Genomic DNA, 25,734 nt, shown 5'->3' with positions numbered 1-25,734 from the left:
CCTCTTCAGAGCAGATAACAGTAATGGGCTGCAGGAATGGGGAAACAATTGCTTGCCATGCTTTGGCCAAGGAGCAGTGCTGTCCTTTCTCTCCTGTATTTGCTTTTTATAGGACATGACAGTCTGAGAAAACTGATTTAGCCAAGGAGTGGAGAAATCTCTATGCTAATGAGCAATGTGTATTCAATTCAAGTGCTGTTTCCCAGAGAGCAGAGAAGACACAGAGCTGCACAATCATTGCTGCGGTATGGAGGGTCAAACATCCTTCTCACAGCTGAGCTGAGTGAGCCCAGGTAGGATGGGAGGAGACGAAGAGATAACAAAACCTGGGGCAGGGAAAGGGGGAATGGTGCCTGCTGTGGCTCCCAGGCCAGAGGGCTGTGGGTGTTCCTGCCTGCAGGAGCTGGTAGCTCATGTGTTGTGTTACTCTTGGAGTTTGGACGTGGCCTTTGAGTCCTCCTCTCAGCTCCTTTTATTCCCTGCTAGGTTTACACAGCCTCTCCACTTCTAGTGTATATTTAGTCCAAAGAAAAACACCATTAAAATGCCGAGGAGGCTTTCAAGACAATTGTTTTATTATATTAAACCAACTTCAAGTCTAAACTCTGCTTCTGTGAAGTTACTGGATGGGATGCTTCAAACCTAAATTACTGACCAAATGTAGCCGTCACCAAAAAAAGATGGCAGCTTTCACAGCTCAACCGGAGCAGGTAAGGGTTTTAACAAGAGGGTGCTTCAGGGATCTGCACACAGCCCTTCTGCAACAGCTGCTGTCCCAAAGATGAGCATCCTTTGCTGCAGGAAGCACCTTTCAGCACCTTTCCCAGCCCTGGTGTTGCAGCTCTGAAACACCCAGTGCCTCTGTGCAGCTCTTTGGCACGTGCTTGCTCTGCTCCTGTTGGTGCTTCAGAGGAGGATAATTCTGAGCACTGCAGCCTGTGTGTCACCCGGTGAAACCCAAGAGCTGTATCCATTTTTAGCACCCGGCTGCTTGCCTGAAGTTATGTTGCATTATCTGACCAACACGTAAGGGAACAACATGAACTGCAGCTCCCCCTGCCACTTATTTACCTTCAGTTTAAACAGTGCCTCTGCAGCCTGCTGCGCTGCCTCCCGTGCACCCATTTACTCAGCACCTCTTGCAGGGCCGCTCTATTTTTACAAGTGTGCTGCTGGCTTTTATCTTCAGCTGCCTTCTTTATTTTTATTTTTTTAGCTCCTGTACTCTCTAAACTTATTTAAAACATGTTGGCAGATAAGAGCAGTGAGGGAAGATACAGCAAATGGATCATGGTTGGCATTGAGAATCGAGGAATTAAAGCGAGAGGTAACATCATAGGTTAAAAATGAACCATCGAGCTGAACAGCAGTAGTGCTTGTGCTCAGTAGGTGAGCTCTGAGGGATGAGGGAGCTCTGAGCCCGTGAGCACTGCATGCCAGTGGGTGCTGAGTGCACCAATTCATCACCCCTACATGCAAAGACACTTTAATGATGCCCAGACTTTCGAGCTTAGAGTCCTGTTCTCCTGAGGCTTTTTAAAACAGATTTGGTGACTCTCTTTGCCAGGTTTGTTTCAGTTCTATCTGTATCAAATCTTCAGTTGCAGTATATTGGTTGTATTTTGGTTTCTGTCTTTCTCATGCTATCCATAACCTTCAATTTTTTCCCCTCTCTGAATCTCATCTGAAAACTTAGAGGAAATCACAGGCTCATGGTCTTGTGTACACATTATGGCTTCCTAGTGTCTGTCTCTGTGTATGGGGGAAATGCTCCCTCAGATGGAGCAGGAGTTGAGGCTTTGTTTGCCTGACACTCAGGTGCCCACTGTGCCCCATGGGGCTGCCCTGTGCTCCCTTGGTGTCCCTGCATTAGTCCCACAGCCGCCTCTGGTACACTGTGCACGTCTGGGGCTGAGCTCAGCTCCATTTCACATTCAGGCAGTCTCAGAGCTGGCTGGAATGAGGGCTTGCTAAAGCTCCCATCAGATGCTGACGGGCCTTTTTGTGCCAGGAAAACGGATGTGTGTGACAACAGCAAAAGTGCCTGGAAGCATCCCAAAGGCTGAGCGAAACGAGGGGATTTTGAGTGGCACCGAACAAAAGGAGCAGTGATTTAATCGCCACAGATGGGGAGGGGGGAGCAGTGTCAGGAAAAGCAGGAGGCTGAGATTAGGGAGGCAATAAAATGGAAATGGGCAAGAGGTGGAGCAAACCGTGCTGCGATAAGGGGAGGTGGATTTCAGCCGTGGCAGATGGAGGGGAGCTGGCAGCCAAAGAGGGAACAAAAGAAAAACCAACAGGTAATAAATCTGTAAAAATCTCAATCAACAACTTGAAATACCATTTCCAAACTGTTTTCTCCAGGGAGCTGTGATTACAGCAGATGGGTGTGCAGGGCTGTGTGCTCTCTTTGGATGCACACGAGGGCCTCCAGCCAGGTGAGCAGGGCCTGAGCTCCTGTAGGCAGCACGGTTCTCCTGGTGTAAGAGTGGTCATTGAACAGCAAAAGGAGGAAGAAACTGCTTCTTTCTTGGCTGACCATTTGACTCAGCCTGAGTCAGCAGCATGAAGGTGACACGCTGTGTTTCCTCAAGCCCCATAGCAGTGCACTGCACCAGGTATCTCAGTTGTGCCCATTGGTTGTGTGTTTGTCCTACCCCTCCCTGCCTCTGTTTCATCTATTAGATGAAACATCAGTTGTTTCAGGTGTTATATTTTTGGAGAATGGAAAGCATCTGGGTACTGCAAGGACAAGAAGGGAAATGAATAGGTGAAGTACACGGGTTGCTCTGAGGTGGCAATTTCCCATCCAAGTGGTCCCACTGCTGCTGAGCTGAGCTCACTGAGCCCCACTTCCTGGCTGCCCCTTCCTTATCCCCTCATGGGTCTTTCTTCCTCTCTCTGCCTCCTCAGCCTATGCAACATCTCCTGAGCCCAAAAGAACGAGGTTGTACCATAGGAGGCTATAGATAATTGTATAAAGTTTTTATTTATGCTTTGAAGGCTTCCATTAGCTTTCCTTCCTCATTCCCTACAGGCAGGGCAAGAAGATGCTTGGGATAGTGATCCTTACTTGTGGCCTATAAGAATCATAGACCAGAAATGAAGTTTAATAGCACATACTCATTAAAGTCCAAGTGTAATGGAAAGTGGGGAAAAAGACACAGCCTTTCTCCAGCACATGACCAGGAGAGCTGTGAGCAGTGAGGGCACAGGGCAGCAGGGAGCTGAGGCTGGAGCTCTTTGTCCAGGAGCTTTCTAAGAAGCCCCTGGGACTCCTTGCCATGGGCATGTCATTGGGAATAAGAAGCATTTCAGCAGTGCTGAGATGACTGCACAATCAGGGGCAGCCCGTCTGCTTTTTTTAAGAACATTTTTTTTTTCCCCTTAGGGAAGCACTGCGGTCAGCCAGAAGTTCCTGGACAGGCAGTGGGAGTGAAGTGCATGAAATCCAACACTCCATGTCAGGTACCGGGGTCAGGCTGAGGGTCCCTTCAGATCCAAAGCACATATATCCCTCCCAATCCCCCCCTAAATTAAACAGAATGAGATGGGAGGGCAAAGTCAGCCAAGTGAACACAAAGCACTGGAGTTTACATCTGATATCAGTGCGTGTGGACCCAGGGGCTGGCTCAGCTGCAGCACTGCCTGGCAGGACCCAGCAGTGGCAGCCTGGGGTGCCGGTCCTTGTCTGACCCCACTGTGTTTCACATGCTGTTCTCCCTCCTCTGGGCTGAGCCAGCTCATCTTGCTTGAAACTCTGACTGAAAACATCATCTAAAAACAGCTTCACATGCTGGTGCCCAGAGGGGAGGAGCAGAGCCCAGCGGGCACAGACAGAGCTTCAATAAACAGCAGAGCCGACGGGGAGGGGATGGGAAGGATCTCACACTGACAGCAGCAGCTCTGCTTGGTTGGGTTGGGATGCAGGAGGTGGATGTACAGCTCCCATGCACCCAGGGCTCCTTGCATGTGGCTTTGGTGAGATCACAGCTCCCCTGTGTCCAGGCTGGGACTTAGAGTTGGTAATGAATGCTCAAAGACTATTGTGGTTTTCTTATTATCAAGCTTTCCCATGGTTGAAAGAAGGCACCTATTTCCACTCCAGGTATTTTTGGTCAGGATGAAAAGCTCAATAGCACACTCTAAATGTCACACTTCCAGCTGGCTCCAGATAATTTTGGTTGAGAAGGTTTTGCATGGAATCCCAGCACATTTTCAGCCTGAACTGTAATTCACTTCTTTTGGCAGGAATTTGCTACTAATGGAGCCTATCTGCAGCATGGGAACCAGCAAGTGAGAGCTGAAATCAAGGCTGTCAGACTCACTTCGCTTACTGGTTACGAAATGGGACAAATCAGCCCCAGAGTCACACGGAAACATGAGCACGGTGGTGACACGGCCTTTCATGCACAGCGTCAGCACTAAAAACAGCATATAGATGGTTTGGGAAGTTATAAACACCGACCTCATGATTCTATTCTGAGCTGGTCCTATGACAAAAAGGGGGGGAAAAATAACCAAATGAAAACAGCAACAACAAAAATCCAACAGAAGATAAGAGCCCAAAGCAATGGGCAGCACTGCATGGGGCCCACCGTGCTGGCTGTGGGATGGGAGCTGGCAGCACTGACTGACACCGGCACAGCTGCAGCCCAATGGCTCCAGCAGCAAAGTGCTTCAGAGCTTCCCTTCCTCTTCTTAATTATCATGATTTTTTTTAAGCTAAACAGCCTTTGTCAGGTTACTCGTGTCATGTCCCTGTTTAGCCTCCCACATCCAAAGTTCAGATGGATATTCAGAATGGCTCTTCCTAATCTTCAGCATGTCAGACTTCATCGGTTGATCTCAAGTTTCCAGCTGTCTCCCAGGTATGGTGTGGGGCTGATCCTGCCCTGCAGGAGGGGCTCTGGGCAGCTGGTCCAGCTGGATGGGACGTAGGAGGGCAGCCCCAGCCACACCTGCCCCCAGCCCTCCTCCACCCCATGAATCCATGGATTATTAAGAAGTGTTAATCAGCAAACATGGGATTGAAGGTCCTGTGAGAGATGTGTAGCAAACTGGTTAGAAGCCAAAAAATTTCCATGAGATAATTTTCAGTGGAAAAAGATGGAGAAAGCCCTAATGTATCTTAAGTGCAATATAAATTCTTACCAGTGAGTGTTTTGATGTAGTTTTAACCTCTGAGTTAAGTGCCACAATTCAAAAGACATCTGCTAACTGATGATTCTGTAAAGCCAGAAGTGCATCACATACATTCAAATGAGCTCCAAAAAGGCACAGGCACATCTGCTTTCATGAATCAGATCAGAACAAAAACCATTTTCTGTTGCTGCTGGTTTTGCCAGCAGTGGAGAGAGCTTTAAGCTCAGAAAATCATATTTCCCTCTCCCAGGGCCATGCCACCATCTGACCAAAACCTCACTGAACTCAAGACTCTGTGCTATCTGCAGTCCTTCTGCAGCTGGGCTGGCTCTGCTCCAGTGCCTGGAATGGGATTCCAGAGCCATCCCCACTCTTATCACCCGTTGTGCCGATAATCAGCCTGCAACAAGCCTGACCTTCTGATTTGATTTGAACTTTGGCCAACAGGAAAACACTTGTTGTAGCATCGCAGCCAGGCACCCAGCTGCCAGCTTTGTACAGTGGGGTTAAATTAAGGCATGTTCCCTACCGTGAGCACAGGGGAAGAATGGGAACTCACCAGATGTTGTCATCAGGCTGAGCAAGATGTGAGTGCAGGTGGGGCCATCAGCTCCTGCCTCGTGCTCTGCAGAATGCATTTCAAAGAACAAGAAACTTTCCAAATCGGTGAGGAAAAAGCCCTTATTTGCTGTCCCCACAGTACTGAGAAACAGTTTTTCTTCAGTGGTTCCTACCTGGTGAAGTCACACAGCTCTCCTGATGGTCCCATGCTGTTGCTGTGCAGGGCAGTGGCTCTCGCCCTATTCAGATGTGGCAGCCCCGGCTGTGCTCACTGCCCAGCACGGTGATGCCCTCAGGTCGATGGGGAAGTGCACTCCCTGCTGGGGGTCTGCAGACCCATCCCTGGTCACTGCCGGCCCCGAGGGGCTCCGGGAGGAAAGCAGCCCGGTGCCGCTCTGCTGCTCCCTGCGGGCTGATTGCAGAACTGCTGTCACCCTGCACAACCACTCTAATCACTGAGCGAGTACCAGAAGCCTTGCGCATCCTGTAACTCTTGCTGTCTCTTTAGAAGGGATCTACAGAGCCCCAGCGGCCTGCAGCCACCATATGACACCCTTTCTTTCTTACCGACACCAGTAAAGAAAAGATGCTACAAGTTCAACACGTGGTGCCTTTGGGGGAGAGCAGTCACTACTTCAGTGTGGTGGCTGGAGTGCAGCAGCAGTGCCTTCAGCAGAGATGTGTCCTTGCCTTTAGGGCTGGGCTGCAGCATAGAGCTCTGCACGAGGAGCCCTGAAGTACCATCAGAAGGAGCAGAGTGTTCAGTGCTGACTCTTCAGGTGCAAAGGAAGGAAGGTTGGAGAGCTGGAACTCTGCCCTTCAGGGCTCATCAAAGAGCCACACATGATAATCCCACCTGCAGGGCCCTGAACACCTGGCACCAGGGAGAGAAAAGCACTGTTTGGTTTTAAAATGCAAGAACATAACAACTTTCTGTCATTTGGATCACGTCTCCATGTCCATTCAAGTTAGGAAAGTTAAATATAACCAGCACCTTATAAAGTATTAATTGAAGCAAGCATTGCACTGGGACCCATGAATCATTGTGCATGTGTTCAATACTTACAAGTGTAGCTGTGGTGAGGAGCTGGGCTCAGCCCCTAGCTATGGTGCATGAGGGCTGCTGGGTGATCTGCTGCTGCTGGCTTACACCAAACCATAAACCACAGACCTGTCATTGGGGTGGGGAGAGCTCCCAGGGCACAGAACAAGGCTCACAAATCAACAGCACAATTTGATGTTAATCCACAGCTCCTGTGTCAGCTGTAGGAGTTAATGTTACAAGCACAGTGTCTGGAACAGGCCCTAGGAAATGCTATTGTTTTACCTGGTTGGCTTCTCCAGTTTCTGTCTTCTTTGTGGCTGGGGCTGCAGTGCTGAGCATCTGACTCATCCATCCAGGCACAGAGCACCTCACGCATCCCTCCTTGCTGCTCTCAGCCACCGATTATCTCAGATCATCAGTGCTTTGGATGACCGAATAAACAGGATTATCCTCTCCCGGTGCCTGTTAAGTCAAAACTGGATGGTGATCCTATTAGTGGATTGCAATAGCATGAGGATATCCAAGCAGGAGATTATCTTTTTTACTTGCTCTGCGGAGCTGAAATCAGTACTGGGAAATTTAATCTCCATGAAGGGGACAGTAGAGCTCACAGAAAGAAACCCAGATTCACGACCATCCCCTCAATCAGCCGCCTAGCTCAAGAAAGGCATCTCTATTGACAAAGTCATACCCTTCTTTCATTGATATAGTACCGGATTTGGGGTGCCCATGAAAAACATCTTACATGCGTAGCCTCTTTCATCCAAACTGATCCCAGCAAGCCTTACAAGTGCCACATGCCAATGGCACGTGGGATTAGCAGCACTTACAGGAGCCTGTCTGTGCTCCCACTGAGGTTACAGAGCACGGCGGGGGCACTCGGTGCTGAGTCAGACATGAAATGGGCTGGAACGGGGCCAGGCTGCTGAGCTGAAGCCTTGCATTGTGCTGGAAGGGTTTGGGTCTGCGCCTTGTGCAGAACAACGGGGCAGGTTGCAGCAGGGCACAGAAGGATGATGTTTGAAACATCGCAGTAATACACCTTCACTTGTTTTTTTCCAGCACTCAAGGTTAAAAATATTGTGAGTAGTTACAGAGGAGGAAATATCCACATCTCAATTAAAATCTCCTTAAAGTAACACAGAATATCAGAGAAGCAAACCAGCCAGCTCCCAACACCGTATAATAAATGCATGCAGAAAAGTAAATTCCTTCAAAAGAAGCTTTGAAGAGTGTAATTAAGCATGAAAGTTACCATATATTAAATTATACATCTACTAAAAAAAGAGTCATTAGCCCAGCAAATGGGCTGTTAATGATTTCAGGTTTGCCTCAGGCTGCAAGCAAACCAACCTGCCATGAAGCAGTGGCTGGGCTGCTGCTGAGCCTGGCTGTTGCCACAGACCTTGCCCACTGCTTGGCAAGTGTGGAACAACCAAACTTACTATAAATCACACCAAAAGTGGCCTGGAGAAACAGCTGGAGTTTGTTTGAGACAGGTGAAATGCCAGCTCTGAGGTGCTGGGAGCCCCTCCATGCACCAGACCCTTGGTGTGCATCCAGCTGCATTGCCCCACTCCCACTGTGTTTCATGGCACTGAGAGTTAAAGTTTCCTTTCCCGTCTGCCTTTCTGATGGCAGCACTCAAGGCACAACCTCAGGTGACCTTTTGGACCCCATTTAAGACATCTAAGTAATTCTATGTCAGATAAGTCACATGTATGGTGCCCGGTCCTTCCTCCAAGTGCTGTTGTTTCTCATGGTTATTCCTACAAAAAGAACATGGCTCGATTTTGGCAGCACTTGCACAGACTTCAGGGTAAATATAGCTGTCGTTGACTTTCCCTGAGCCTCAGATACTTCTGAAAATAAGCTTTCTGGCACCCACTGAGGAACATGCTGAACATCTCCTTTAGTTACATGCCCCCAAATAAAAGGAACCCATAAAGTCCTTACCAGCAGCCATAAGAATTTGATTTGAGATCACATTTAACTCTCCTTACAAATATTCAGGCACAGTCCACCTCTCACTCCACCAACAGCATCCAGAATATCTTCAGTGTACTCAGCAGTGGCATCACAGAGTATAACTGGAAAGTAAGAATTAAATAAAAGAACTGAGTTACTTCTTTTTAACAGCCTCCCCTATGAGGGTCCACGTGTGCACTGGAGGCTGTTCCAAGGGCACTGGAGCTTCCACCACACTGACCCCAACCTCAGCTCACACAGCTCTCAGGTCTTCGTATTTAAAATATGCTTTCCAAATTTGTTTTGTTTGTACTACATTAAAAGAAAAAACAAAAACCAACCCACGACCCCTTTCCCACTAAAGCAAGTAGATTTTCCAGTGAACTCCAGCACTTAACCCTGCAGCATTTTACTATTTCTAGATTAGAGCATGAGTTTCACATTTTTTCCTGGACAAAAAATAAATATATAAGATATGCATGAATTTATAATGCCACCATGGTAAACACAAGAGGCATCCTGGAAAGGAAAACAACCCGAGCAACAATATTGGGCTCAAACTTTCCCAGCAGCTCAGGAGCAGCAGCCCACTTCTGCTAAGGCTGCGGACAGTTCTGTGCCCCTATAAGCAGCTGCCAGGGCCATCTATCAGGGCTGGGTGCTCTATTACGGACAGCCTGTGTTCCTTTCCCCCTCTGGCTCTCTGCAGTTCCAGGGATGCCCTCCTGAAGGGACCAACCCTGACACACTTTGTTTCACATCCTACCAGGCTGGCGTGGCCTTGGTGCGGCCTTCACCACTCACAAGTGAAGGCAACAGATGAGCATTGCTTCTTGCTGAAAGCATCCCAGTCTGCCCTGAGTGTCCCAGCAGGGCTTTATCACCACAGCTCGTCACGAGATGGGAGTCCTTTTCCATAAGACATCTCTTGATTAGGAAAAGAGCTGCCTTGGGAGCAGCTACTGCTATAAGTGGAAGAATAGCTCCCATTTTTAATTATCTGATTAAGTTTTCCACACTAAATCTAATTGAAGCAGCAAGGAGGGGACTGAATTTAAAGACAGACAAGGCATTTGCATCTGTTTTGCTGATTATAGTAGTTGCACATTTTACTTTAAACACCAATGGGCTGCAACGGCCATTCAAATGATATGGAAATTGGTACTTTATACTGAAATCTCCCTTAAGCAATAAAGGAAGGGATTAGCACATGGCTCTGCTTCTCCTTTTCTCTTCTTCTTTTCATTTTACTAAAGTACTGTGCCAGTGGAAATCTGATGGCTCATAAACAACACCTGTATCTGCTAAGTTTTATTATATCAAGCTGCAGAATATTTGAACCTTTTTCTGTAACTAACATGATACAGTTTTTAATTAAAATAACAGCCTATATCTGAAGCACTGAATTAATTAACTTCATTTTCACAGGGCCCATCTATCCCAGAAACGTAGGTACACAAGTGATAAAGGACAGTGACCAGCTTGGTGCCCGCACAGAGCCTGCCTCACCTGCACAAATCCAAGGAGCACAAATCAGGGTGTCAGTGCCACCCAGGACTCAACCCCTGCCCTCAACCCCCTTTGAAGAAGGGGGGTTTCAGAAGCACTGAACACAGTCACTGGGCTCACACATTCCACTGAGACACCTTCAGCTCTTCATAGAAGAATGCAGACAGGATTGAGCAAAGCAACTCCTTTCTCTCAATAAAATTTCAGTACGTGACCCACAGAATAGAGCATCATCAGTCCAGAACTGCACACATTACATAGGGACCCAAATTCTGCTCTTACCCACCTGCCTCTGCATCCCCACTGCCTTCAGCGGATTTTTTAATCACAGAAATAAAAGGGCAACATCACTTCTGAACATTTGCACTGTATCCATCATACTAAAGCCAACACAACAGGGCACACTACAGCACATTCATGCAAGAGATCTGATAACCGCGTTTGCACTTCTGGTTTTGTCAGCCACACATGAATATTTATGCACGTTTCCATGATGCGCCCCTGGTTTGCATAGGGCACAGGTTGTCAGCAGCTGAAAGCCATTAGCATCTGACAGCTGCTGAAAGAGCTTGTTTGGAACAAATAGGTGTCCTGTCCTGCAGAGCAGGCAGGTGATCGGGGCATCATTAGGGGCTGTGGCTCTGGCAGCTGTCGGGACAAGGAAGGCCCTCCCTGTGCTGCTCAGCCCGGCCTGGAGCTGGGAGATTTAATTATCACCACCACATAATGGGTGGTTTGTAGGAGGCTGAGACCTGACAGAAACAGATAGTGGGCAAACAGAGAACAGATCGCAGCCAATGGAGTAATTACAATCCAAATAAGAGCCCATGAGCCGAGAGCAGCAGATGTTGCTGTCTGTCAGCATCTCCCCATAAAATGCATGTTTGAATGGTGTTTGAGAAGAAGGTAAAAGAGCATTACTAGCAGAGCTACAGGATGCTGGTGGGGGATGCTCAGGGACAGTCCTCATGAGGGAAATCCTGGGGATCTCTTGGGAGCAGAGGTGGGGACATCCAGTGATGGGGACTGAGAGGGTTCAGGAAGGGGCACCCCCCCTGCAATGAATGCCTCCCCTCCCAGTGCAGCTGGAGCAGGAACAAGCTGAAAGCTTCTCTATGTAGGAAGAGAGAGATGATGAGCTCTGTGCCTCTCTGGTATTCTTGAAAACGGTGAGCTCCTACTTTTCTGCAAGCACATGCATGATACAGCTTTAATAGAGAAACCCTGAAGTTAACAAGAACAGCAAACATCTGTGCCCAAAACCATGGGTGAGGAAGCGCCCTCCATTTCTCAGTGCTCACAAAGTATTCACTGCTGCCTGCTTGTGCTGTGTTTTTAAAACACGGGTTGTTTAAAATATACACAATTAATATTAACAAAGACCTGTAGTTCTCAGGGCGAGTCGCTGGAACAAGCACTGCCTTCTGTCTGATGTGCAGTGACCTTTGGAAGTATTTTAAGGCACCGTCCTATAAGCAACGCTTCTTGCACCAATTGCTTCTGCCCGGATATAAACCAGCAGAAACCATGAGAGCGGCGTGGGATAGACCTGTGTTTTCTAAAACTGGGGGAAGAGAAAATTGCTGACATTTGGAAGATGGTTCAAGCTTCACAACTTTCTCATTTGTTTAATGATAACACGTACAGAAACTGCATACCACAAATAAGGATGCTGCAGCACACGGAGAGCCAGCAGGAGGCTTCACCATGAACCAAAGCCGTGGCAGAATTCAGAGGTGTAAGAAGAGGGATTTGTCCCTTTTCACTTACCAGGGCCACGTGAGGGAGCACTCAGTACAACACAGATGAACACAGCACTTTTTTTTTTAAGCCAAAGTTCCTGAAAGAAAAAATAAATAAATACAGAAATAAAACTGAATGTAGAAATACTTGCTATGCAGGAAGAAAACAGCCTGATTGCATCAGCATGACCTGCTTTAGGTGATGATGCCAGACAAGTTCCTTCCCTCTTCCATCACACTTAGGTTCCTTGTTTAGCCCATTTCTTTAAAAGCTATCCTCAAAGGGCCAATGGCATCAGAACATCACATTCAGAAGAGTTTTGCTGCCAGCCCACAGCCCCAGCAATGCTGCAGTCAAAGGGTTTATGCAGCAGTCCAGAGCATCGAGAGTGGAAGCAAGTGCTTCTTCCAGAGCTAACATCTCTCAAAGCTGCCAACAAGTAGTTTTAAAATACAGATAGATGCAGTTAGAGACCTACCAGCTACTGGCATCTGTCTTGGTCATGAGGCTTTTATAATAGAGTGCTGTGGCTCTATCTGAACTGCTCCTCCCCAAAGCTCACCAGCATGGGCAATGGTTGGCCCTGACACTCCACAAGCTGTGAAGGAGTCAGCCTCAAGGCATTGCTTCATCTGATTCCAGCATCACCATCACCATTTCAAGTAAAAATATCCTTATCAATATTGAATTGGATGAATGTTTGTTCTTCCTTTCCTTACTGACTGATTGCACCACGCTGTCACATTCAGTCCAAACTGTGCTGCTGTCACATGTTTCCTAACAGCTGGTGTTGGTCAGCAGGTAACTCTTTAGACTGAAACTTTTCTGCACAAATCCTTCCACAATCCTCTGTATACGTACAGATCTTGAAAGAACACAGGTTCTGCAGCCCTCTGTGCCCACACTTCTCACTGTCTGCCCACCCTGCAATGCGATGACACAAAAGAAAAGAAAATACAACAAGTTGGAAGAGCAGTAAGGTCTTGGACTCCAGCAGGTGAGGACCTGCTTGGATGCAATAACAATGGGTGCAGAAATAAGAGAAAGATGCTACTTGCCTTCAGGATGCCTATGAGGCTCTGTCATACACAGGGATCTCCAGATGAGATACCTACACTTTCACTGCCAACCCTTAAATGAGGGCTGGAAGGGGTGGATCCTGGCTCCAGCCCTTCTGGTCACTCAAATGCATTGCTTACACCTGAGCTCCCCTGGGTTAGCCCTGCCTTCCCACCAGGTGCTCCATCACTGTTTCAGGCCGTGATGTACCATTTCCACTACAGTTACAGGATACAGCTTCTAGAGCTGCATGGGGTCCCCATGGCAAACCCCCCACCCTCATTCCCCATCCCTGCCATGTGCCCACACGCTCCCCACCACACACAGCAGGAGGAGTGCAGGCACAGCACTGAGAGAAGTGATGCCGAGGAGCTGCTCGCTGTCATTTCCTGCAATTAAAGACTACTTACTTTTCATGCTCGTGCTGCCAACCCCCCCATCTGACTGCCACACTTGCTGAATTTCATTTTCGAAATGTTGTAATTTGTTAGAGATCACACCCAACTGGTTATTTGACTGTCTGGGTTTAAACACTACCTTTGTAGCTGATCCTGGGGCTCTCTGTCACAAAAAAAAAAAAAAAAAAAAAAGAGAATATTTAAGAGGATTTTCTCCATTTGTATCTCATGAAGGAATTCTCTTCATTTAAGGCAAAGGACGGAGTTCTCTGCCAAGTATTTATACACAAATAGAATCACAGTCTCTGGCTTTGTGATAGGAGTCGCATCCTCAGGGTACAATTACGGCAATTATCTGGATGGATCTTCTCATCAGTAACCTTTGACTCATCTCCTACGAACTGTCAGTCTTCATCATCAGATGGGGAAAGCAGTCTATTGTTTCTATTCAATCATCTGCTTCTGAGAAAGAGAAAACCCCGTGATGAGGACAGCCTGCCTGCCCAAATCTGTGACCTCCTGCAGCTCTCCTGCATCTGCCAGGCGGGCAGCAGGGACCAGCAGCAGCTCGCTCCTGTGCTGTGCTGCTGTCAGGACGAAAGCAGCAGGCGCCCCCTGAAACTTCTGCATTTCTCATTGGGATTTCAAGGCAAGCAGAGAAGATCTTTTTGCATGCAAAGTAGAGCCGCATCTCCCAGTTCTAAAAGCTGAAGCTCCCTCCATGTTTCCTCCCCACGAGACTCTGCCACCAGCCACGTCCGTGGCCTTTAGTTGTGCTGCCATAGTGTTTTTACATCAGCCTAAGCGCTGACCTTTATGAAGTTATGAATGTTATTTCAATTTTAATACTTGGAGTTTAATGTCTCTGGAAGAGATTAACCACACCAGCTTAATGTCTTTGGTTCCTTGCACATTCGCTCACTGCTTTCTAATGTAACTTAATCACTGCATGCTGCCACTCCCCTCCGTTTCTATTTCTAGTTCAGTGCAATTATTTAAACAAGCAAGAAGGCAGCAGCACGCTGTTTTATCAGTGGGTCTCATTGCACCTAAAAGCAAAAGAATTAAATCAGAGATTAATTTTCTTCTGTGTTTCATCTTCCTCCTCTGTACAGTGGAGACAGCCATAGCTGCTGCTGCAGGGAGCTGCCAGGTTTTCACAGTACCAGACACAATTAATAGAGCTGAGATGTGCTTACAGCTGTGGGCAGGGAGCTCTGGCTGCAGCTGTAGCAGTGCAGTGCCTTTGCTTCCACCAGTACCAGTGCTGCCCATTAGGGAAGGAACCAGGCAGCGCTGCCATGAGGGTCATTTCAGGTTTGAGCTCTGAGGTCCCACAGCTGTCACTGCACTCTGTTTCTTTTACAGAACAAGACAATGTGCACCAGGAATGGGAGTGCAAGCAACTGGGGTTGGAGAAATTGAGGCTGTGTACGTTTTCTAATTGCAATGTAGTTGTGAGATTGTTAAATAACCGTAACAAATTGATTCTAACTAACAAAGAAAGTAATCGCTGTGAAGATCTTCAGCAGATGACAGTCAGTGTGTTTTGCTAATCCAGAAACCCAGCCAGCAATATTTAAAAGACACAAACAGTTTTTTGGATACGAAGGAAAAAATATCAGGAATTTAAGATGACAGTTAATTTCTTGGAAAGGAGACAATTCAGGAAGTGGAAATAAGCTGGAAACTCACTGTTCTCTGCTCTTACAGAACACTGCCCAGGCAAAAGGTAATGATCACTGCGTGCTGAAATCCCAGGTCACAGGGACCCATCCCAGCAGCGTGATGCTGTGGGAGCAAGGCAGATTCAAAGCCCGTTCTCCTTCCTGGCAGCGCGGCTGCAGCTCGTAGTGACAACTAGAGCTTCATCTGCTAAGAAAAACAGCTAAAAAAACCTCTTGGTTTAGCCTTCACCTGCACAAGATGTTAAGCGAGATGCCTAATTTCAAACTGAGGAAAAATAAATAAGTAAAACAATAAAAAATATTATTAATTACTAATTAATATCAATAAATTAATAAAACTAGAGCACCTTTGTCATGCATCTTTCTTTTGCTGGTCTGCTGTCGGAGATGTGAACCGGTGCTGCCATCTCCAGGAAGCGCTGCTGATCGGCTGCATTGCGCACTGCTCAGCACCAGCCCATGGCAGAGCAGCACTACCGTTAGTATCTATTTCATGGCATGAACCCTTCCTGAATGTTTAATGACTCCTCTATAATTCGTAACTGAAGTTGTTTGTTTGTTTTTTAAATTGTCATCTGTTCAGAGTATGTACTGTTTTAGTAAAAACTAATACATGTGTACTGATCTTATAGGTACAAATAACACCACGGAGTTCACTTTGTAAACCCATCACCTGAAAGCTACGGTAATGTAAGTTCTTAAGTACAGCAACCAGCGTTCCCAGTTAAAAAGCTCGAGTCCATAAGGAATGACTCCTGAGTAGGTCTAAAGCATTCCGTCTTGATTTCAAAAAGGACACATTCTGGCTTCTAACTATTCAGATTGTCATTTTTCAACTTCATTAATGTCTTTTATTTTTTCATATACATTCTACTTTGTGTAGTGTGATGCTCAGATACCAGCACAGGGCAGCACTCAGCTTGGTTAGTAACAATTCAAGCAAGCAATATATTCAGAGCACTGATCACGTCCAATATATAACATCATATCTTCACTTTCAATTTATTTAGATAATGAAACTAATTTACATTGAATATTACACGATGAGCCAGGTAAGTAAGTAGCGCTTATTATAAGTTTAGAGGAAAACTAAGCATTAAGTGGAAATTTAAATTTTCGTATTATAATATAATCAACAATTAAAAAAGAAAATGTGTGTTCCAGCCAATCACTGGTGGCACCAGCCACAAGTCATTTCTAATGAGGGCTCAGCTCTTATGGTAACAGTCATTTATGAAGGCACAGAGAGGAGCCCACAGGCCCTGCATAGTGTGCAAGAAGAGAACAGCGATGGATACTCCCAAATATCAATTATTAAAAAAAAAAAAAAAAAAGAAATCTGGAACTAGCACAGAAATTCTAAAAGCTGTGCATGTCAAATAACAGACTGAATATCTGCATGAGCAATAGCTAATGAGACATTATCTTAGCTGTAGAAACTGAAGTTTCCAGATGAAAGGATATGAAAGATACCAAAAAGATATTGTTTGCGTGCACCAAAACATTAATAAACAGCTAAATCTAATTATTGCAAAAGCATACACACTGCAGCTGTAAACTTCTCTCTAAACATACCATTACATTCTTACCAGAGAAAACAGAAATGTCAATGCTAATGTAAACTCAGCTGCTGATATATATTCATTATATTCATTATATTCATTCAGAAAGGCTTCAACATTTCTTACTCTGTGTCAAATTTTATCTCCGCGTCATTGGCCACAAATCAGTGTAGGTATAACCTGCTATATCAGAATGTAATGTTTGAGGACATCTAGGCCTTAGATATATTTCTACCTGCCCACCATTCTGGTCTCCCCAGATCTGAATTTATTCACTTCCTATTAACCTTAACCTAATGAGAAAAGATGAGGAAGCAGAAGAAAGAGAAGGAAAGAGATTAACTACAGACCATCCTCTGTTTCATGTTGAAGGAATAAATGCTCAGTGCTCAAGTGCTACCTACACTGAGTAACACTGAGTAATTACAAGCACCCTTCTGACTGTACAGACGTGCTGAGCCAAGAGATCTGTAAATGGGCCTGGTCACCCCTTCAGCATGACAGAAGGATGACTCTAGCCATTTAAATCACTAGAGTTTTTATTATTGGATCATTATCTGATTTGAGTATGAGAGAAGAACAATTTTTTTGTTAAGATGCATATTGAGATTAATGTGCAATTTGGGTTTTGAAACCAAAAATGTTCCATTCTGGTCTGTATTAAAGCAGTGTATTATCAAAAATAGGCTCATAAGGAAACTCACTACAGCTCAACGCAGCAATGATTGTTTCATTCACCTTTATAAAGGCAAAGTGAATTTGTAAAAGGGAAAAGAAAAAATGCATTTGTAAGCATTGCTGAGCAAGGAATTTAGGAAGATATCTGCAGGAGCTGAGGAATAGCAGTCCCAGAACAAGTACCTGAGCAGTGACCCAGAGCAGAAGACCAGAACTTCTGCTCAGCAATTCAAGACTGTTCTAAAGCATTCCTCCATTTTTAGCACTTAAATTAGCTTCATTGTGAAACAGTAATTAAGCAGCAGGGAAGATTTACCACCTTAGCCTTTTATTCTTCATTCTAATTTACATGATTAAATTCTAACTTATTCACTGATTACCTTATTGCTTAGCATGCTTTGGATTCTCCCTTTCTTTCCTTCTACCCTTGCTTCTTTTTCTGGGTGTAGAAGTTTTGGCCTTCACCAATCCACATTTTTCAGGATACTTCTGCATATCACCCTGGTAGCATAATGAAGTGTAAATACATTAATCAAATATTAATATTATATATATATATATATTATATATAATATTGAGTTACTGCCCAGTCCCTTGGAGAAGGTTAGAGCTTCTCCTCCTGATGTCATTAATGTTTGCAGAGACAATGACCAAGCAATGGAAAAGCTTCAGAATGAGGGCAGAATAAAGATATTTTTACATACAATTTGCTCTATCAAATAGTGCTATTGTGGTTTTTTTCATCTCTTGTAGTTTCCATGGAAATAAGTAGGAGACATTACTTTTGGATCAACCTTTGTATTTCTTCATACTATCAGTTCAGCAAAAGATATATGCAATATAATCAATGCTTTTATTATGGAGTCTGCAGATGTATAAAATATATTTGTCAGAGATACATACAGACCAGAACATCTGTGGATCTTTCATTTTAGCACACACACTAGCTGTACTACAGATCTCCCCTCCCCCTTATTTTGTCCCTGTAAGTTAAAGTATTAGGTAAGAGTACCCAATGCAAACCCTGCTTGCCAAGTCATCCACTTAATACGCAATAATTTGTCAGTGAGTTTAAATACCTGCTTGCATGGATAGCTGCACTGATCACATCTGAAACTTCTTCCATCCCCGTGAATCTTCTTGCACTGAGTAAGAGCATAATGGTTGTGAAAAGCAGGCTCACAGTGACTGCACTGAACCGCCACTGCCATACGTGAATGCACACTTTGTAACTGGACACCTGAAGAGTTGAAATAATTATTTTAATGGTAAATTTTGGATCTCCACAAGTTTGAACAAGAATTAGATTGTGCACAGCCCCAAGTAACATGTTTGTTATAGAAGAAAGTGGAAGAAAAAAGGACCTTCTGTACTCTCAGCAAAAATTCCAGAGAAATTAAGCATTTATAAGCTGAAATTGTTTAACAAATCAAACCTCTTTGAAAGTTCCAGTAATGGTCTACTTTAACCTACACAAGATTCATTTCAAAATGCCACCCAAAGTAGCCGGTAATTACAAAGGAATTGTGACATGTTGACACTAATTCCATGCTGACTTTGAAATAGTTAAATCCATTAAGTGGCACCTTTCTGAAAACACAGATAGATACTAGAGGCAGATTTGTCTGCCCACATATTTTTAATACAGCCATTTCATAACTTCAAAAATCTAAAATTGTGTCTAGCTCTTCTTGGTACTGGTCAACTGTATCACTTAAATGTGCCCTATTTCTTTGTACTGATTTCCTAACAAAACTCTTACCTGTTCAAGAACATTTTCTCCCTAGAAGAGAATTGAATTTACACATGAAATAAAGCCATAGTGACTTCACAGGGATTTGAATCAAGTAGTCTTCCAAACAAGAGCTGTTTAAAAATGTAGTACATGCAACCCCCAGAGAATCCCAAAGCCTTGTATCTCCAGAACTATCTATGAGAAGTTTAACTTTTATTTTTAGTATCAATCTTATTCCAACACTGTTTGACACAGATGACAATGGGGTAAATAAATGAATTTTCTGCACATGGAGTAAAAATGTACTTATGCAGTGCTCTATTTTTTACATTCTGGAGGAAAACCCCAACCAAGGAAGAGATATTTCAGTTTATTGTATCATCTTCAGTGTTTCATGATTGTTATACAGTCTGAAAATAATATTAGAAACTGATACAAACAAATTCAGAATCCAACAGGTAACCTGGAGGGGAAAAAGGACAAAATATTTGATGCTTTGTATTTTAAACAACTTAAAGCATCAACCACAAGATGTCACCCCATCTCCTTGCAGGAACTTCCCTGTAAATCAGCACTGACATTGTCCATAGAATATTCTGTAATGATGTAAAGTCACATAACACATTTGGTATCATTATAAGCAGTAACAAGTAGAAACATTTTGGCCCTAACTATCTCTAGGCCACAGCAATGTGGAATAAGCAAAGCACACAAAATACGTGCTTTTCAGGTATGTTTTTACTCAAAATCACAGATGAAAAATGTTGTGATTTACAGACTGAAATTAGGAAGGAAATTCACAAGGAAACCCATGAAATTTGAAGGCCTACAGGAAACACAGGCATAAATAATGACACTGGGGAATCCTACCTGAATGAACTGCCATGTGTCTTTTCAGTTTATATGCATCTTTGCCAGCATAACTGCAAAGGTAGCAGGCATAAGGACGCTCTCCTGTATGTGAGCGAATGTGTCGCTTCAGTTTACTTGCCTAGCATAAAAATAAGAAAATGTCTGCAGTAACATTTGCATTTATAGCAGCATAAACAGTTAAAATATAAGCAAATTTACAAAATACATCTACTGCAATTTTAAATACTGCATCAGTTACAGACTTAGTGCTGCCTGTTCTGGTTTTAGGTGATATTCTGTACTCTTCCCTTGTGGTCCTTTCACAAGCCAAAGTATTATACAACGTAAACTTTGGCCATTTGGCCAGTGCAGTGTACATACATATATTTGCACTGCAAGACAGGCATTAATACTGTAGCTTGCCACATACAACTTAGCATCTGAAAGCCTACCAACCTTCCCCAAAGAATTCAGAAATGCTGTACTTACTTCCACACTCTAATATTTACACATTGAATACTTGAAAGGTTTTTCAAAGGTATGCTTGTAACACCTGTGCCGTGCAAGCTCCCCACTGGTCACAAATGCTATATCACAGTCACTGCATTTATAGGGCCTGGTCCCTGTGGGAGTATAACATTCCTAAGAACCTTATTTAATAGCCATATGATCCGTCTGCATTAAATCAACACGCACAATTTTTATCAGAATTGATTAAACTGATTAAATAATGCAGACAATATGTAACATGGAATATCTGCACACATAAGATAATACCTGTATGTACATTCACGTGGTTCTGCAGGAGTGTAGCTGTTCGAAAAGCCTTGAGGCAGATGTGACACACGTGATGTTTTTCTTCAGAATGGATTTTCCTGTGACGGTTCAGACTTGATATCTTGAGTGAGGTGTATGTACACAGCTCACAGCTGAAGACTGCTTTTTCTCCTGTGAGAACAAAGGCACAATTAGATCATGAGATACAAAAGAACGACTTCACTCTTCAAAAGTAGTACTGAATTCAATATAGTGCCTCTAGTTTAAGGAAACTACCTCACATTTATACATAAAAGTGCTTCAAAATGCAATAATTTCTTCCTGACAGCTTGCCTTTCTGTAACACAGCTATTTAAGACTTTAGCAATTCACCCCAAAATAGTGCCATGCATTAGTGATATAATTGAGAACCTAATTCTAGGAATCCTACCTCCTAGTCTAACTCCCACCTCCAAGAGAGGATGAAAGTTTCACATGGCTAAGATGTGGTTCATCAAGGCACTTCTAAACAATGCAACACACTTCTTGTTGTCAACTGTCTGATTGGTACTAACAAATGCAAAGATTTGGATATGGCAGGCTAAGCTACCCTCAGCTTTCAGCCAAGTGTATGTAAAATCTGTTATGATGTAAAAGCCCCTACAAAATTATTAGTTGACTTTAAGGATAGAAAGATCAGCTCCTTGAAGAAGACAGAATAAAGTCTCGCTTTCTGGATTACACAACATTTCCAAGTTCTTAGCACAGCAGTAACAAATTTCTTTGAGAGCAACAGTGAAGAGGAAACGTGCTGCACTTTCAGTTTTGAAAAGGATTCAAAACTGCAAAATGGCAAATAGATTATAAGAGAAGAGCCTTTCCAGAACAGTTGCCTCAGCTCCCAAATGCACTCTGTAATGTTTTTCATGCTGAGACCAAAATGCCTTTTATACAGCGCTTCATAGCACACAGAACGTGCTGCTAACATTTCAGTAACAGCAAACAAAACCGCTTTATTGTTGTTTATTCATTATGGATTCATCCCACAGAACAGAACTTCCTTTGCGTTGTTAAACCTGTTCAAGTGTGCTCCCTTTAAATGCAATATCTAAACCAAGGGACGTTATTGATTGGTACATCCATACTTCAAACAACCTGCACCAGTCTACCTTCATATCCAGATATTATGAGGGACATATTCACAGATTTTTCAACTCCACTGATGTCATCCGACTTTCAGAGCACAGACATACAGATTCTAGGGAAACAGTCACTTTATACGCCCCTTAAGTCAGTCCTTAAACTCTGCAACACACTCCTACATTCCTGAAGTATTAAGACATGAAGACAGCTACGTTCTGTTACTCTCATTGAGGTTCTGGGAGATAATCCCGCTGACAGGCACTGGTATTTGCCTACCACTCTTAACCAGCAAACTGGAACCATTCTAAGCTCATCCACAAACCCTGAATATATGCATCTTGAAGCTGAATGGACAAGATTAAATAAATTATCAGGCTTATCCAAAGGCATTTTATACCCGATCTTAACTCTAACACCTCCCTGGAGGTTTTAAAAACCACATCATGTTCAAAACACCATTAATTTCTAAACTCCACGCAGAATGGATCTCCTGAACACAATACATATGACATCAACTCATATTTCATTGCTTAAGGCAAAAGAGTATTCTCCCTTCTTTTAATTTTCCACAGAAAATTAGCTTTAACTTAACCTAAACAATTAACAGCATGGACATTTCATACAAAACCTCCATGTTGCTTCAAAATCTAACTTAAAATATGTTATCAAATAATTAACTACAGGTATTACAGTCAACAATTTACCTTCCTTATGATGTGAAGAACTCATTTGAGATTCTAGATACTTGGGATCTCTTATAACTGTTTGTACTGATGGAGATGAATATTTGTGGTTTTTATCTTCATCATGTGAGTCTGACCAATCATCACTAGCTTTACAGCTCAGACCCTCTGCTTCCTTTCCTCCATCCTCTTCAGACTGGGCCATTTGCTAGACCTTATTTTCAAATTCAGTGACATCATTATCTCTGTTAACCTACTTAATTAAGAAGTTTTTAAACTGCCTTAATCCTTTGTCATAAGATCATGACAGTTTTTATTTTTGTTAATTAATCTTAAATACGATCACATCCCAGAGAGTATCTAGAATGGCAAGGAATCTCTATTATAAACCAGTAGTTAGCAGAGGTTTAATACCAATGTTTCGTGTCCTTTCAATACAGCACATTTCATATGAAACCATATCACACATCCAACAATCACTGTCGTATTGTGCTCACATAAAAGAAATTTTCTAACACTATTTAACAGACGTAGGCTCTGAAACAACAAAAGCACCACAGTGCTTTTGATGAACTGAATTAAAAGTTTGTCTGAGCTGTAGCAGCTTAGAGCTAGTAATCTAGAAAGGCTACGTTTTTTGTTTGCTTTTTTCAATAGAGTATGAAATTACAGAGAGCTGCACAAAGGATTAGCTATTTCAGTCCAACAAATCTCAACACTTAGGAAAAATGATACTAAAGTCAGAACAGTGTGAGTCTGATAGTACAAGTTAACAACTATCATATTGCCACCTTCACCACACCCAGAATTAGTACCTCAATCAGCAGCATGTCACTTGGCTCCTCCATTGACTTGTTCTCTGAACTCTCTGCCTTTCCTTCTTGCAGAATGTTAATGTGCACCAAGCCCAAGTCACACAGATCACACACGGCCTCGTGCCCACTCACTGGCACACCCTGCCCATGCTGCACCATGTCCTCCTGAGGGTGGGCAGTGATGTGACAGATGCCTGCAATGCCATCTTCCTCTGCCCTTAAACACACTGTCTGTAGTGTCAGCAAGTCTCTTTCACCCTCTTCAGGAGACAGGGACCACTCTGCGAGGTCACTCGTCCCCATCATCGCATCACTGACACTTCTCTTCTCCTTCTCTGGGATTATCTTGTTCTCATCACCCTCTTCTGTTCCATCCCAGTTTCTTACAGCACCTTTGATTTTGGTGAAAGGCTCCAGCAGACCTAACACCACATCCACCAGTGAAGAAGCCTGCTTAGAACGCAAAGTTAAAACAAGGGCAAACCACGATCTTTTCAGCCAAGCTCCCCAGCCTTGTTCCTCAGCCCTGAGCCCTCCACAAGCCCAGCTGCACCTCTGTGTCCACTCCCACCATCCCCTCATGAGCCCATCTCCCCACACCTCCCAACCACCATCTTCCACACATTCCTTCCTTCCCCATGCACTCATCCAAGGGCCCCCACCTGAGCTGCCTCACTGCCCACAGAGCCAGCTCATCCCCAGGGGAAGGACATACCCAGGCCTGCACTGAGGGCCCATGGCAGTCCTGTGTAAAGATCTCAGTCTTAATTGTAGGTCCTTAACCTTCTGCCCCTGCTCAGTTGCAGAGCACACGGTGTAGCTCAGTTGGTTTTCCCACTTTTCAAAGCATTAGAAGTGATTCCCACGTTTCCCATCCGGAAGCACTCAGCCTGGTGCCACCTCTGAGTGCTGCTGAAGAGCTGGTTGACGGCAGCACTGCAGCATCTCTTACCATCATGGCTTAAGTATTATGCAAAACTGACTGAAGTACATTCACAGAGGCAGTAGAGCGGTATATAAACATCTTCATATTATACTTCAGGCCACTGCTGGCTATTCAAGGAGAACAAGTTTTGGATTAAGTGTTCTCCAAAGGTATTGTAAAAATGTTTTTGAGATAAACTTGTGAGGTTTGAGAGACTAACATTTAATCTTGTGTACCTTTCCAGACTATCAATTTCCAACACTCAAACACCTCACAAGGCCCACTTACCATTCACACTCTATTACAAACTAGTGCAAAGGAAGGATGTGGAGCCTCCCCTCTAAATGGTAGGTATGATGTAGCACAGTGCATTGCAGAGCTGCTATCACCCAGCATGAACCAGATCCCACTCAACACTTTACTGAACTTAAAAAATATCCCTCGTCAGTTTATGGCTTTCCTCACCTGTGTCAGTGACCCCCTTGAAAGTGGCATTTGTGAAATATCCTTAGTTCAAAGTAGCAGCAATGCTGGTGGTTTGTTAGGCTTTCTAGTTCCGTATTTTGCCCAATACCAATATTACACCGTGTCCTTCTGAATACAGTGGGCACTACTGGTTATCCAGGAGCCACATGAGCCCTCTTCCAAAGAATCTGGCAGGGACTTTTTTGTGAATTTTTGTGTTTCAAGTACCTAAGATAGCACATGTTATACAGCTCTGGATTTCTACAAATGGTGCAGCCATGACAAGTACCTCAGTGGTAAGGCAGGAACAGCAGAAACAGGCTGTAAGGATGGCAAATTAAAAACAAATATAACGATGAGCCTGATATTAATCTGGTCATTGACCTTATTGGACCTTATCCTCAGAGGCAGCAGATTCCTATAATTGCCACAAATGTCCTTGACACAGCTTTTCTTATCTACACATCTGTAGAATTGGAAATGCAAGAACAATATAAAATTTTTACCCTTAGTAACTGCAAATGAGTTGTAACTGTTATGTTACAACAATTCAATACAAATCCAATGCAATTATTTAAGGAAGAGTATGTATTCCATCAAAGTAGGACTAATATTTCAGGGCCAATACCACATTATAATAACTTATGATCTACTGAATCTGTATGTAAGCAGCTGACATTAGAAAAGCTTCATTATGATGCAACATAAAATATACGTGCTCGAAAGTTTTCAGCTTCATTCTCTTCCTGTGTTTTAGAAAATCATTTCAGACAGCTTTAGAGGCCATGTAACCAGCCTTTCCTGTGTATATTTTGCACCTCCATCTTCCTATGATAGGTCCTAAACTATAACCCTCTGTTACTGACAGAAGGATTGCCATTAATTTAAATGTGTTTGGGATTAGGCCCAGAATAGATAACTGCTCAAGCTGTAATGTTATTTACACATTTCTGACCTGTCCACAAAACTCGGGGCTGTTATGGTACACTGGAAAGAAAAGAAAA

The 25,734-nt window shown here is 43.9% G+C and overlaps 1 protein-coding gene across 1 annotated transcript; it reads right to left on the bottom strand.

Moving 5' to 3' along the window:
- Nucleotides 1-557: 557 nt before the first annotated feature.
- CTCFL (CCCTC-binding factor like) lies at nucleotides 558-23,822 on the bottom strand. Its single transcript, XM_015882089.2, is given in 10 exon segments — nucleotides 558-6,580; nucleotides 7,034-8,841; nucleotides 11,999-12,068; nucleotides 12,450-17,857; nucleotides 18,436-18,596; nucleotides 19,962-20,082; nucleotides 20,433-20,566; nucleotides 20,721-20,891; nucleotides 22,547-22,739; nucleotides 23,341-23,822. Coding segments are annotated over 7 exon segments (1,206 nt in total). The 5' UTR covers nucleotides 23,647-23,822; the 3' UTR covers nucleotides 558-6,580; nucleotides 7,034-8,841; nucleotides 11,999-12,068; nucleotides 12,450-17,737.
- Nucleotides 23,823-25,734: the final 1,912 nt, after the last annotated feature.

This window comes from Coturnix japonica, chromosome 20 (genome assembly GCF_001577835.2).
Source record: "Coturnix japonica isolate 7356 chromosome 20, Coturnix japonica 2.1, whole genome shotgun sequence".
Classification (NCBI taxonomy): domain Eukaryota; kingdom Metazoa; phylum Chordata; class Aves; order Galliformes; family Phasianidae; genus Coturnix; species Coturnix japonica.
The sequence above is the reverse complement of the archived record's forward strand: the minus strand, read 5'-3'. Positions and strand labels throughout refer to the sequence as shown.